The sequence below is a fragment of the Chionomys nivalis genome, chromosome 4 (assembly GCF_950005125.1).
Source record: "Chionomys nivalis chromosome 4, mChiNiv1.1, whole genome shotgun sequence".
NCBI classification, from domain to species: Eukaryota; Metazoa; Chordata; class Mammalia; order Rodentia; family Cricetidae; genus Chionomys; species Chionomys nivalis.
Window position 1 is genome coordinate 21,640,565 of NC_080089.1, and position 14,948 is coordinate 21,655,512.

The 14,948-nt window shown below is 49.4% G+C and overlaps 1 protein-coding gene across 2 annotated transcripts; it reads right to left on the reverse strand.

Moving 5' to 3' along the window:
- Positions 1 to 296: 296 nt before the first annotated feature.
- Positions 297 to 6,538, reverse strand: Acp5 (acid phosphatase 5, tartrate resistant). Of its 2 annotated transcripts, none has more exons than XM_057767914.1 (7): positions 5,932 to 6,538; positions 5,481 to 5,651; positions 4,454 to 4,552; positions 3,842 to 4,108; positions 3,501 to 3,628; positions 1,355 to 1,700; positions 297 to 814 (listed from the first exon to the last, which is right to left on the reverse strand). In XM_057767914.1, exons 4-7 carry the CDS (start codon positions 4,106 to 4,108, stop codon positions 572 to 574), a joined length of 984 nt encoding a protein of 327 aa, XP_057623897.1. In that variant the 5' UTR covers positions 4,454 to 4,552; positions 5,481 to 5,651; positions 5,932 to 6,538; the 3' UTR covers positions 297 to 571. The 2 variants fall into 2 exon arrangements, with proteins under 2 accessions (XP_057623897.1, XP_057623896.1); XM_057767913.1 differs by lacking the exon at positions 5,932 to 6,538 and adding an exon at positions 5,717 to 5,850 and having other exon boundaries at positions 5,481 to 5,622.
- Between the last annotated feature and the right edge of the window lie 8,410 nt (positions 6,539 to 14,948).

The window sequence follows — 14,948 nt, forward strand, 5'->3', positions numbered from 1 at the left end:
GTGTCATAGCTGAGGGAAGAAGGTTAATGTCCACGCATAAAGCTAGTTGGTTATGCATGGGACTAAGAGATGGAAGGGAAGGCCAGAGATGGTTTAGCAGGTAGGGGCACTCGCCATCAAACCCGGGAGTGTGTGTTTGATCCTTGGGACCCGCATGGTGGGAGGAGAGAACGAAGTCCCACATGCACGGCGGGCTGCGTTCACCGAGACTGCACACACACGCATATTAACCCAGATGATGCATCCATTTGGAGACCAGTGCAGCCTCAACAACTATTCTTTTATTGAATAGCAGTGACAATAAGATGCTTGTCTTAGAAGAAACCCTCACTCCTAGAAAGCTCTACCCCAAAACATCAGGGGTGAGCCTGGCTGTGGGATGGGGAGAGTCGGTGTGCACATACTTCTTCCATGTATGTAAGCCTCTGTGGTTTTCCTTCCCACTCTGCCAGAGCACCAGGGGCCAGAGAAAAGGCTGCCGGTGGGTGAGGTCCTCACAGCACCCACCCGCCATGTGTGGGGAGGCTTCCTGCCTCAGAGCCATCAGGGGACAAGCGGAACCCTATGGTGCTCAGAGTCTGCGCCGCCTGGGCAGGCTGGTCTTGAAGAGTGATTTCCCAGCAGCCTCCACGTAGGTGATGGTCATTTCTTTGGGGCTTATTTCCACATATGTGAAGCCACCCAGGGAGTCCTCGGATCCATAGTGAAAGCGCAGGTAGTTGTTGGGGACCTTGCGTTGGTGTCGCACAGAGGGGTCCATGAAGTTGCCGGCCCCACTCAGCACGTAGCCCACTCCGTTTTCATCCTGAAGATACTGAGGGCAGAGGATGCAAAGTTGGTCACTCCAGCCCGGCTAGGGGATGATCAGGGGCTTCACCAAGACCTACCCTAAGTGTGGGAATAGGGCTATTCCTGACCACAGAGCTACCGTGAGCAAGAGGTGGACAACCTGTTTCAGTCTTCCCATCTGCAGAGGTGCATCAGTCCTACTGCACAGGCACATTTAAGGAGAGGTTTGCTTTTGTTTTTGTTTTCTGGCAGTGTTGCGGATAGAACCCATGGTTTCCTGCTTGGTAGGCAAGCATTCTACCACTGAGCCACACCCCAGCCCCTCACTGGGGGATTCTAGGCAGGGGCTCTACCACTGAGCCACACCCCAGCCCCTCACTGGGGGATTCTAGTCCAGCACTCTGCCTTTGAGCCATACCCCCTTGACATCATAATTTAGGGGAGGGTATTGATGTTCTGAAAGATACCAGAGGGCCCCTGAACAGCAGGAGTCCGGCCCTGCAGTATCTTGTGCTACAGTAAGAACACCTTACCAGATTCCTTATCTTGTCCATAGAGCTCTCACCTGCAAGTTGTGGTCATGTCCGCACAGGTAGGCAGTGACCCCGTATGTGGCCAACAATGGCCGCAGGTGCTTGACCAGGCAGCGGGTGGGGCCGTGTTCGGCAATGGACCAGATGGGGTAGTGGCCAGCCACCAAAACGTAGTCTTCCTTGGCTGCTGCCAACTGCTTTTTGAGCCAGGACAGTTGACTGCGGGCCACTCCCAGGTCGCGGGGCATTTTGGGCTGCTGACTGCTGAAGTCATCAGAGTTGCCACAGAGTGTCACTGTGTCCAGCATGAAGATGGCCACAGTTACATTTGTCCGTGGAATTTTGAAGTGCAAACGGTAATAAAGGCTTGGGAAGTTCCTGTGGAGGGAAAAGAAATTGTGGGTAAGCATTTTAGGCAGGAACACACTAAGATTAGTTCTGGCCAAAGGACTTCCTGTTTTTATTTTTTTTTTTTAAAAATCTTAAAAACATTTCTTTTTAGATTTTATTTATTTTTTATTTTATATGCTTGAATGCTTGCCTGAATTTTATGAACTTGAATGTGTACCCTTGTACCAAGTGCATGCAATGTCCATGGAGGTCAGAAAAAGATCCCTTGGGACTGGAGTTACAGATGGTTGTGAGCTGCCATATGTGTGCTGGGAAATAAACCCAAAAGTAAAGGACCTCTTTTCAAAGTTTTTTTTTTTTTTTTTTGGTTTTTTGAGACAGGGTTTCTCTGTGGCTTTGGAACCTGTCCTGGAGCTAACTCTGTAGACCAGGCTGGTCTCGAACTCACAGAGATCCGCCTGCCTCTGCCTCCCCGAGTGCTGGGATTAAAGGCGTGTGCCACCATCGCCCGGCTTCGAAGTTTTTAATTGTGTGTGTTCACATATATTTATGTGTGTGTGTGTGTGTGTACCCATATATTCATGTTTGCACTTGTGCATAGAAGTCAGGGCCAGTTTTAGATTTTGTTCCTCAAGAGCCATGTACCTTATGTGTTTTGGTGTGTTTCTGATGTGTGGTAAGGGGTACATACCCCCATGCATTCACGGAGGCCACAGCAGGGAGCTGAGTGTCCTTTAAGGCAAGGTCTCTCGTTGACCCTGGAGCTCACTTTTTTTTCTCCCCCCCCTCCCGCTCTGTATAGCCTGGAAGTCAGCAAACCCCACTGACCTCCTGTCTCCCCTCCAACCCCACTTACTGCTGAAGTTACATGCATGAAAGGGATCGTGCCTGGGTGCTGGGATGTGAACCCTGGTCCTTGTGCTGGAGCAGCAAGTGCTCTTGACTCTTGAGCCATCTCTCCAGCTTCATTGCATTTGTTTGTGTCCATTTTTGATTGCTAGTGCATGTGTGTGTGTGGGGGGGGTCAGAGGACAACTTTTGGCAACCGGTTCTCTTTCCACTACGGGCTCCCAGGACTGAACTTGGGTCCTTAGGTTTACAAGGTGCTTTTTACCCACTGAGCCATTTTGCCAACTTTATTTTTGAGCCAGGGTAGCCCACAGAGCTGTAGGACTCCCGGCTTCAGCCAGGCTGTCTAGCCACAGAGCCCCAGGATCCTCCTGTCTCCAGAGTTCCAGACTAGGGATACAGGAGCATGTCTTCACACTCGGCTCGTAACACAGATTATGTGGCTTGACCTCAGGTCCTGTGTGTGCTTAGCAAGCGCTTCCCTGACTGAGCATGCATCTCAGCCCTCAAAGGCTTATTTGGCGGCCCAGTGGCAATACTTGGAGGCGGAGGCAGAAAAATCGTAATTTTTGAGGCCAGTCTAGACTACATAGCAAGATTCCAGCTCTAAAATCAAACAGCTGAGCGTGGCAGGGCATGTTTGAAGTCCTGTCCCTTGGGAGATGGGTACAACAGGATCTGGGTTCAGGGTTATCTCTGGCTACATGGGAGAGCCAAGGCCGGCAAGGGCTCCATGAGACACGGAAGTTCTGAGGGCAGTGCCAGTTCAGTGAGGAAAGCACCTGCCGCATGATGACCTGATCGCCTGCCCTGGAAGCCACACAGTGGGAAGAGAGAACTGATTCTCACAAGTGGTCCTCTGGCCTGCACACATGTGCTTGACTCCCAATAAATACAATACAGTTAAAAAAAAACTTTCTCCCAAAAGCCAAAGGGTCTCTTTGTCCCTCAGTGAGAGTCTTTTGGGGGAAGGCTCACCAGCGCTTGGAGATCTTGGAGTACGCGATTTGTGCTGAGACATTGCCAAGGTGGTCATGGTTTCCAGCTAGCACGTACCAGGGAATATTGCGGAGGGCACGGTCAGAGAACACGTCCTCAAAGGTTTCCTGTGACAGACAGACAGAAAGGACATCCCACCTCTGGGGTCAACAGCCACCCTGCCACTGCCACCAAATTAGAGACCAAGGGCAAAGGAACCACTGGATGTCCAAGGTAGCTACCTGGAGGAGCCCTTCTGTTTCTCTCTGCCCTCCCCAGAGGAAGGCCCCAGGTCGGAGTGACCTCCCCTCTGGACCCTCTAACCCTGTTGTTGAGCATACCTGGAACCTCTTGTCATTGGCATCGTGCACTCCAGTGAAGTAGAAGTTGTCCCCTAGGGACATGATGAAGTCAGCACCCATAATCTGCACGGTTCTGGCGATTTCTTTAGCATTGGCCATTTCCCGGGCTGTGTGGAATGGGGCATTGGGGACCCCTCCCCAGTCACCCACAGCTACAAATTTCAGGGTGGGAGTCGGGGCTGCACAGTGAGCCAGGAGCGGGAGGGACATGACTTGCAGGCCCAGCAGCACGGTCCATGCGTCCATCTACGAGTGAAGAGAGAGTCTGGAGTCCCTGGGCAAGGACAGAGAGCAGGCCCGAGACCTCCCCTTTCCCTGTTCAAGGAAAGGTGAGCCAGCTGTATGCTGGTACGCGCCGGTAAACTCAGGCAGCAGGGAGGTAGAACAATAGGGTCAGAAGTTCAAGGCCAGACACACACACACACACACACACACACACACACACACACACACACACACAGTTAGCCATCCATAGCTGTCAGTCCCAAAGACACAGCAGCACCAATTGGCCCTGGCCAAGGAGCCGAGGAGCCAGGGAAGGGTGGCCCCACAGGCCTCTTCCACCACCTTCCTCTTGTAGTTGGCACTCACCTTGGCAGGTTGCTCAGGGAGCCTGCAAGAGGCAATCTGGCTCCTGGAGCAGAAGTGGAGATCACCGAGTCTTTATTCCCTGGGGCAGAAGTGCATCCGCTGGGAAAGATGATGCATTGTCTCCAAGGGCTGTCAGAAGCCCTCCCCTCGGGTCATGTGAGCACTGGGCTTCCCCAGAACTGGACGTGGGGCTGGGGGGGTTGGGGGTGGCGCGTGCATCCAGGCGGGGGGGGGGGGGGTCTGGGCCGTGAGAAATCTCTGAGTTAGCACACTTCGAGGGCTGTGTGCCAGGGGCTGCCTGTATGTGTGCTGGGCATGCATCCATTGGTCCCAGTGTCTGCGTGTCTGTACACTCTCACAAGGCTGCTCTGTGCCTGACCCGTTTCACTTTTGTGTCCTTACACGCTTGGCTGCCTATTGCTAGCTGTCACTTTTTCTACGTGCATCTGAACCAGACAGAGTGGGCGCCTCTGCTCTGGCATGGGAGTTCTGGTCCCGAGAAACCTGAGTGGCCTGTCTGTATATATACTCCAATTCTTTTTCCTCCCTGAGTCTTAAGTAGCCCAGGCTGACTTCAAACTCCCTATGTAGCCGAGGATGGCCTCGAACTCCTGAGCCACTGTCTCTGCCTTCCAAGTGCTGGAATTACAGGCCTGAATTCTTCCGTGGCACCCATGTGACATGTCTGTTTTGTACACGAGTCCTGCTGAACCTCTAAGGTGAGTTCTGTGTTTGTGTTCACCTCGCCCCCATACACAGCAATGCTGACACTGCCTTTTTCAGGAAGTTCTATCCATGATCTTCCCTGACCTCCCAACCCCCCTTCCAGCTTGAGGAACTCCCAGAACGGACATACCACGTGGCTGCAGCTTTCTGACCCCTAGCACCCTCAGCAACTGTCTGCACACCCACCTTCTGACCCCGGAGCCCAGCACTGTGGGAGGTGTGGCCAGCTTCTCACACCCTACCTCCCTCCTCGCTGCACAGACCGCCCCTACTCCTCAGACTCAGTTCCCTCAGCACTCACCACCAAGCCCTCCGGTTTCTGCTAGTGCGGATCCCGGAATCCCTCGTTCAGTGCTTCGTATAAAGGCTCAGAGAGGGTCCGCGACTCGCCCCAGGTCGCTCAGCGCAGGGCTTGCTGTGGATTTCTCACTCGCACCTCTCCGCTGAGGCGAACAGGAAGGAAGTGGGTGACCTGAACAGGCAGAGACCCATCCCCCGTGGGAGGCAGAGCTAAAGGTTTGGCCCGGCCGGTCTCACCTCGCCAGTGGGTCCAGGGTCCAGGACAATCCGTGCCGACCCAACCGAGCTGCCGATCCGCGGGCGGATCGCTCCAGACTGCACTAGTGAAGAGGCGGCGCTGGCCAGCCTTTGCCTACAACTCCCCGCCAGCCCTATAGAGTCCTGGCGGGCGAAGGGCGGGTGCCTCGATTTCCCCGCCCCAACCCTGCCTCAGCCACTACCAGGCGTCTTACCTCCAGGACTCAGACTCCCAGACAACGAGGGGGTCCCTAGTTTCGTTACCACCTGCCTTCGCCTCTTGGGGTGCCCACAACCCCTGGTAGCCGCGCTGGGGTGGTCCAGCCCTGGAGCGAGCGGGACTCCCTAGCCAGGTGTGACGTCTCTAATCAGTCACCAGGTTTTTAAAGTGGGTGAGAAGGGGCTATGGCGCTCGAGCCGCGGAGAGCTTGCCTAGTACCAGAGCGGCTCTGGTTCCATCACCGGTAGCAGGATGGGGTGGGATTTGACTCCTACATGTGCCGTAAAATAGGCCTTCACAATTCGGACTTTAGGCGGAGGGGGGTCCCAGAGGGGCGGGCAGAATCACCCTCTTCGGCATACTGGAGGTCTCGCTGTTCTTTCAAACAGGTTTGCAGGGAGGCAGGGAACGTGGCTTAGATGGTGCTTGCTGCCAAAGCGTACAAAGCCCTGGGTCCCAAACCCAGGTGGGAACAAATCAGGGGCACACCTGTAATCCTAGGCTGTGGAGGACGGAGGATCAGGGCAAGTTCAAGACACGGCTCTCTGTCTCCTTCATAAATAAACACGTTCCAGGGCAGAGGAGTCAGACTGTCCTTAGAATTCCAAAGAAAAATAAGGTTGAGTTTGCCTGGTGGCTCACTTCTTTAATCCCAGCACTTGACTGGCAGAAGCAGGTGAGTTCAAGGTTGTCCTGATCTATATATAGGAAGCTCCGGATAGCCAAGGCTACATAGAGAAACCCTGTCTCTAAAAACAAAGACCAAACCTGAACAACAACAAAAGAATTCCAAAGAATACAGCCTGGCAGTGGGCCTTCAAGATGACTCAGAAGGGAATGGCGTTTTCTGGCAAGCTTTGAGAACCGGGAGTTCCAGCCCGGAACCCACACAGTGGAAGAAGAGAACTAACTCACAAAGGTTGCCCACTGACCTCCACATATGGGCTGCTGCCCCCCCCCATAATAAATAAGTAAATGAATGTAATAAAGATTTTTAAAGTCCTGGTGTGGTAGATCATGTCTGTAAACCCAGCATTGACAAAGCTGAGGCAGAAGGATTGCAATGAGTTTGAGACAGTTTGACTAAATAGGGAGTCCTAGGTCAGCCCGGGGCTAAAGTGTGAGGTTCTGTCTAAAACAAAATGCCCCTCCTAAAAATGAATTCCAGAGAAAAAGAACATAATTCCAGTGGCCAGAAAGACACCCTGATGGTTATGACTACATGGACGGCTCTTGCAAAGGACCAGGTTTGGTTCCCAGGACTTAGACGAGGCAGTTCATAACTGCCGGTAACTCCAGCGGCTGGTTATCTGACGCCCCCTTCTGGCTTCTGTGGGTGACTACACTTAGGTTTGTATAAATTCTCTCTCTCTCTCTCTCTCTCTCTCTCTCTCTCTCTCTCTCTCTCTCTCTCTCACACACGTGAAAAAAATAAATAAATCTACACAATCTTAAAGGTCCTGCAAGTGTTAACAGTTGCTGGAGGAGGATGGGGAGGTGGTTCCTTCAGTGGGGTAGCCACTGGTAAGGCGTCCATGCTCATGCAAGCAACCCTAAGGAAACCACATGCTCCCACGCACAACACAGAGATGCCAAAGGAGAAGTGAGTTAGAAAAGGCTCCTGCAATGAAGCTGGGCAGCCTGAATTTGGTGCCTGGAACCCACATCATAGAGGAAGGAAAGAATCAACAGCACCAAGTGGTCCTCTGACCTCCACAGTTTTGTTTTGTTTGTTTGTTTGTTTTGTTTTGTTTTTCCAAGGCGTTGTCTCATTACGTAGCTCTGGACTTCCTGAAACTGGATAGTAGACCAGGCTGGTCTTGAACTCACTGAGGTCCGCCTGCCTCTGCTTCCCAAGTGCTGGGATTAAAGGTGTGCGCCACCTTGCCCAACTGATCTCTACAGTCTTTCTACACATGCATGTGAGCCCATACACATATCATGCACACACAGTTTTGAAAATTTTGAAGTAGGAAGTAAATGCGCACACACGGAAGAAAAAGGAAGACTTGTCGGGATGGGGCAGGGGTCAGAGGGAAGGGACGAGAGATGACAAGGGTGAATGTGAGCCCAATACATTGTGTATGTGTAAGAAACGTCATAATGGAACCTATTGTGTATAATTAATATTATGTTAATGATACTTAATAAATTATTATGCTATTTTAAAAGAATTTTTAAAAAGTCAACAGGAGCAAAAGCAAGCCCCTCCCACAGTGTGGAACCCTCTCCAGCCTCCCTCTATTTTTGAGTGTGATCTGACCGCAGGTTTAGAATGCATGAAACAGTCATTTTCAAGCGGGGAGTCATCTGGCCGGTCCCTCCTTGAGGAGCCGACGAGGGAACTGTCGTTTTCACGCCCTAGTGATGTCACGTGGTTTTGAGCAAATATCTGAGCAAACCCTTCCACACACCATGTGTGCTTCCCCCAGAGCCCCATAGCTTCGGCAGACGAGAATACACTGGGTAGGGCTGGCGAGAGGGGTCAGTGTAGAAGCGCTTGGTGCCAAGCCTGGGATTTGATCCCTGGGACGAAAATGGTGGAAGACTAGAACTGGCTTCCTAATTGAGTACACACACTATACATGCAGTCATGACATTAAATTAAGCACACGGTCGAGCTGGGTGTGGTAGCCACACCTGTGACCCCAGCACCGGGAAGGCAGAAGCCAGAGGATGTGAGCTTCAGGCCAGCCTCAGTCGGAGACCCAGAGCCTGCATCCAGAAAAGGTTCAGAGCTTGAGGAGGCCAAAGAACTGTGGAAACCAAAGGCAGTGGCCGCTCCAGGCTGCCGCAGGGGCAGGTGTGGAGGGCTGGTGAGATCTACAGATCTTCTGGAGTTTTGTGGGTAAAAGCCAAAGCTTTACTTACTTATTTTGAGGCAGGGTCCCATGGAGACCAGGCTGGCCTCAAACTCCCTGTGTAGCTGAGGATGATCTTGAACTCCTGGTCCTCCAGATTGACCGCCAGAGCACTGGGATTCCAGGTAAGGTGTCACTATATCTTGACTTTTTTTTTCTTTTTTTCTTTTTTTTGGTTTTTCGAGACAGGGTTTCTCTGTAGCTTTGGTGCCCGTCCCAGAACTAGCTCTTGTAGACCAGGCTGGCCTCGAACTCACAGAGATCCGCCTGCCTCCCGAGTGCTGGGATTAAAGGCGTGCACCACCACCACCCGGCTTTTTTTCTTTTTTTTTTAAGGCAGGCCTTGGCTGTCCTGGAACTCACTATGTAGGCCAGGCTGCTCTCAGATTTTTAGGGATCTGCTTGCCTCTAAGTGCTGGCATCAAAGGCCTGCAGCTCCGTTTTCTATTCTGCTTGTTTGGTTTCATATACTTTTTATTTGTATTTTTTTTTTTTGAGGTTAGGATTTGTTATGTTGCTAGTCTAGGCTTCCCTGCAATACCTGGGCTCTAGGTTCTCTTCCTGCCTCAGCCCTCCAAGGAGCCAAGACAACACGCATGCATGACCATGCCCCGGCTCAACGTCTATTATTTTCCCTTCTATTCTTTAAGTTGCCTTCAGAAAAAAAATGGGGTATCGTTTCATACTTGCCTTTTGTTTTTAGCTTTAATGACCTGAATTGGATTTAAGTTCACTACGTAGTTGAGGCTGGCCTTGAACACTCCATCCTTCTGCCTCTACCTCCCTAATGCTAGAACCACAGGAAGAGCAACCATGCTGACTCTCCATCTGATTTTCCCCTTGCAACCTCAGCCCGGAGGTCAGCCCCATGCTGGACTTCCTCTCTAGCTGGTCCTGTACCTGCTTCCTCTCCCCTGCCCTTTCATTTCCCACTGTCCTCCCATTTCCTGGTTTCTCTGACTCCTTGCCTTTCCTAGGGAACCTCTGATCTCAGGGACTTTGCTCTGTGTTCCGTGCGAAGCCTCTTCCTTCTTCCAGTGTGGCTTCTGGGTTCCTGTATTCACACTGCCTTGACTCCCCCCCTCCCCCAGTGCTGGCTGTGGAACCCAGGGTCTTGTGATCTACCCCTGAGCCACACCCGAACCCTAGACTTCCCCTCTTGCTGTAGCTTCTCTGCTGCACGTTGTCTTTGCCTGACCAGTGTGTCACCTGTGTGGGCTCTGTCTTACAGTGACCTTTCCTGCCTCGTGGCTTTCGTTTCTCTGTGTGTTTGTTGGCATTTGAGATCTAGTCCAGGGTAGCCTGGAACTTTGTGCACAATGAGGATGACCTTGACCTCATGCCCTGGAGACACCTCCTGAGTGTTGGATTGCAAAGCACCTACACGGTGGCTCACAACTGTCTGTAAATCCAATCCCAGGGGACCTGAGCCCTCTTCTGACCTTCATAGGCTCATAGGCATCAAACATGCACACGGTATACATACATACATACATACTTACATGCAGCCAAACACTCATACACATAAAATTAATCTTAAATAGAAACAATAACAAAAAGACCAGACTAGAGTGGCTTCCGTGCTGGGGGCTTGGCATCACAGCAGTGGCTGGAACACAGGGCAGCTGAGAGCCCAGGAACCTGGATGCCTCAGCAGTTTCAGACTGGTGCTGAAAGCCTGGAGGATGCCTGGGGAGCTGCAGCCTGCGGAAGGTCGAGGAAGCTGAGTTCAGTTGTCAGTGAAGGGCAGCACAAGGGTAGTGACAGCAAGGGCAACAGAGGCCCTCAAAGCAAAGAGAGGCAGGCAGGCGGGCAACTGTTGCTTTCGAGATCTGGGCTCTCCCCTTCCTGACAACACAGGTGTGTCCAGAGGGGTCACATCTTGAGTCTGAGCCCCGTCAAGTTGACTGTCAAGGATAGCCGTCTTGTGTTGATTGGAGTCTATTGCCTCCTGCTGGCTTGACTTTATTCCAAGAAATGGTTTATTTGCTTTTTTTTTTTTTTTTTTTAAAGATTTATTTATTATGTGCACACCATTCTGCCTCGATGTATGCCCGCACCCCAGAGGAGGGCGCCAGATCTCAGTACAGATGGTTATGAGCCACCATGTGGTTGCTGGGAATTGAACTCAGGACCTCTGGAAGAGCAGCCAGTGCTCTTAACCTCTGAGCCATCTCTCCAGCCCTTTTTTTTTTTTTTTTTAGGAGTACACTCTCATGTACTCCAGAGTGACCTCAAATTTACTGTGTAGCTAAGGCTGGCCTTGAACTCCTGATCTTCCTGCTTACATCTCACAAGTGTTGAGGTTACAGGCATTTGTCACCTTCTGCTTCCCCACTCTCCCAATTCATAAAGGTGAATAAGCTCAGATGTCAATCCTTTGGCCTTTGGAAAGCAGAGACCTACTCAACTTGGCATAGAAGCAACAGGGTTGGGTCTGGAGAAAGGGCCCAGAGGTTAGGGGCACGGTCTGCTTTCAGGTTTTTTTTTTTTTTTTTTTTTTTTTTTTTTTGGTTTTTTCGAGACAGGGTTTCTCTGTGGCTTTGGAGCCTGTCCTGGAACTAGCTCTGTAGACCAGGCTGGTCTCGAACTCACATAGATCCGCCTGCCTCTGCCTCCCGAGTGCTGGGATTAAAGGCGTGCGCCACCTTAAGCAACTCCATGGTGGCCCACAACCATCTACAGTGGGATCTGATGCCCTCTTCTGGTGTAAAGGTGTACATGCAGATAGAGCACTCATAAATACATAAAATTTACTAAAAACAAAAAAGAAGCAACAGGGTAGTTTTCATTCAAATAAAGGCTTGAAGAAGACTGTCCCCTGTGGGGGCCAGCCATGACAATCTAAGTCTGGGCAGGTCATCCAAAGGGAGTTCTTTACTTGCAATTATCATCTGGGATTCTGGGCATCGATAAATTTAAATAAGAGGCCTGAGTCTCAGTAGTTTACCCTGAAGCAATGCCTGGTTGCAGGAGGAACCACAAGCTGAGATTACCTGCCCCCACCCAAGAACAGACCATTCAAAGGTAATGCCTGACATTCCAACCCCTGTAGATAGGACCACCTGCCAGAGTACCTCACCTGGACACTCCTAGACAAATGTCAGCCAATCAGGGGTCCTGAACCTCAGAGACCCCTCACCACCACCTTTACTACTATAAAATCCCAATTCTAATTGAGCTCGGGGCTCTCCGGATACTCCAATATGTTGGACATGTGGAGAGACCGAGTTTGCAAACTTGATTAAAATAAAGGCTCTTTGCTTTTACATATGGGACTCGGTCTCATTTGTTGGCTTTTGTGGGGACCCCGCGGATTTGGGCATAACACCCAAAGGTGTATTTTATTTATTCAGTTATAACTTATTTTATGATACAAAGACTTTATAGGCCAGGCTGACCTGGAACCCAGAATCCCCCCCCCCTCCTCCGCCTTTGCCGCTGCCCCCATGCTGGGCTGTTTGAGGTTGTTGTTGTTGTTGCTGTCATTGTTTGTTTGTTTTAATTTTTTTCAGTATTGGAGTTGGAACTTGGGGCATTGAACATGCTAAGCGACCGCTCTAACACTGAGCTGACCTTTTCCTCCCACGTTTTCCTTACCTCTATCGTTCCTTCCCTAGCAAAGGGAAATTGGCCATGCTGAGCAGGGACTAGCGGCAGAGTTCCTGTAACTGACGCTTTGGTCTGTACACTGCTGCCCCACGTGGCCAACGTCGGAACTGCAATTCCTTCAGATAATCCCGATTTGTTCTAATGAACAAGCTGGGAGCTAGACAGGCGAGGGCTGGGTAAAGTGCATCCTATAGTAGAATCAGCCAAGCCCAGAGCGCTGGTGTAAGCTGTCGTCCTGCCACTGAGGATGTAGAGACAGGAGATCAAGTTATCCTTGCCTGTTTCTAAAAGCGTTAAGAGGCCAGGCATGGTGGTGCATGAATCCTTTGATTCCAGGGCCTGGAAAGCAGAGGCAGGAGGTTCTCTGTGAATTTGAGACCAGCTTGGCCCACATAGTGAACTGCAAGCCAGCAAAGGATATTTACACACATATATGTATGTATAGTATATAAATATATGTATTTATGTATATATAAGATACATAATTATGTATATATCACATATATAATGTATATGCAATGGATAAATATTTACACATGCAAATTATAGATGTAAACACACATATACATATGCATATATATATATATATATATATATAGAGTAGAGAGAGAGAGAGAGAGAGAGAGAGAGAGAGAGAGAGAGAGAGCAAGAGCCAGCAAAATGACTCAGTGGATAAAGGTGCTCCTGCCAAATTTGAGACCTTAGTTCCAGGACTCAAACTAGGAGAAATGACTCTTGCATTGTTCTCTGACCTCCATATGGGCATATGGCAGCCATACAGCTAAAATAATGAATAAACAAATGTAGTGGGAGCTGCGGACTGCATTCCCAGTGCCCAGCCGCCTGCATGGTTAGCTTTATCCGAAATAACTACACAGAAACTGTATTCTTTTAAACATTGCCTGGCCCATTAGTTCCAGCCTCTTATTGGCTAGCTCTTACATATTGATCTAACCCATTTCTAATAATCTGTGTAACACCACAAGGTGGCTTACCAGGAAAGATCTTAACCTGCGTCTGTCTGGAGTGGGAGAATCATGGCGGCTGCCTGACTTGGCTTCTTTCTCCCAGCATTCTGTTCTGTCTACTCCGCCTATCTAAGCTGCTGTTCTATCGAAAGGGCCAAGGCAGTTTCTTTATTAACCAATAGACATATGACCCTCCTCCATCATTTCCCCTTTTTCTGTTTAAACAAAAAAGAAAGGCTTTCACTTTAACATAGTAAGATTACATACAACAAAACAGTTATCAAGCACGAATTACAGTTACAATATTTATATCTATTTTCTTTTATCATAACTAAGGAAAACTATAACTATTTATTTATTCTTCAACTCTATCAAAGACTCCAGAAGGATATAATATTACCTAAGTAAACAAGAAGTAAGTAACTTCTAAAATTCTAGAAATGACGAGACATCTTGCTGCCTGAACAGTCACCCAAAGTTCTTTTGTACCGTTGGGGCATCCATCTTCAGCCTTCAGGCCCATAGTATCCAGCAGACATTTTCATCAAGCAGGAAATTCCAAAGACAGTTCAGTCACTTTCTGCTGTGTCCTGTAGAATGTCTCGTAGACTCTTTCATAGATCAGGAACCCCGAAAGACTATCTCACCTTTAAGCAAGTTCAGCAGTCCTCTCTCTGCGGGTTCTCTGTGTCCAGTTTATGCATCAGTCCAGGCAAGAGCAGTTTCTTGCCCAAATGGCTATCAAACTCCATAAGGAGCCTCTTCGGTGCCCATCTTCCTCTTGAAGTAGATTGGTGCTGCCAGGAGCAGATGTGTTTCATTGTCATGAAAAGCCCTAAGTTATTAAAACATTTTAAATGCCATATTCTGCAGTCTTTGAAAGATATGAAGAATGTCTATCTAATTGAAATATATCTCGATATATCTAGAAAATCTAACTAACATGACTACAAATTTGACTATTATAGATGATTATCCATTAACAACCTATATAAATTGCATTTTTAAATGAACTACACAATCACAATACCTTAATCAAGATTAGAAATATGCATATACAGCCGGGCGATGGTGGCGCACGCCTTTAATCCCAGCACTCGGGAGGCAGAGGCAGGCGGATCTCTGTGAGTTCGAGACCAGCCTGGTCTACAAGAGCTAGTTCCAGGACAGGCTCCAAAGCCACAGAGAAACCCTGTCTCGAAAAACCAAAAAAAAAAAAAAAAAAAAAAAAGAAATATGCATATACATTATAACAAAATTGACCTTAACCTTATACCAATAAATCAAAATTTATACCAATGTAAATTATTCATATCTATATCATATCCCCCTTTAAATGTAAAAGAATATTTATAAACAATATTTGGGAACATGGGTGCAGGTTTTTCTCTCCAAACTGCTTCCTGCTGTGTGGGGGTGCTGTTAATCATATCTTCCATGGGGTAACCTGTGTGCCAGGTTCATCTCAGTCGGCAGTTGAGTGAAGTAATTTTTTTGAGGGTGTTCACAGCAACCTTTCAGGAGGGCATGGTCTATCATACCATATTGGGATAGAAGCAATCCACAGGGTC

What these genes read in the sequence shown, in the direction of transcription:
- Acp5 (XM_057767914.1), bottom strand. Translation starts at nt 4,108, where the DNA reads ATGGACGCATGGACCGTGCTGCTGGGCCTGCAAGTCATGTCCCTCCCG. An exon ending in CCAATGACAAGAGGTTCCAG is followed by an intron (nt 3,629 to 3,841) that starts GTATGCTCAACA and finishes TGTCTGTCACAG; the next exon opens with GAAACCTTTGAGGACGTGTT. An exon ending in TCCAAGATCTCCAAGCGCTG is followed by an intron (nt 1,701 to 3,500) that starts GTGAGCCTTCCC and finishes TTCCCTCCACAG; the next exon opens with GAACTTCCCAAGCCTTTATT.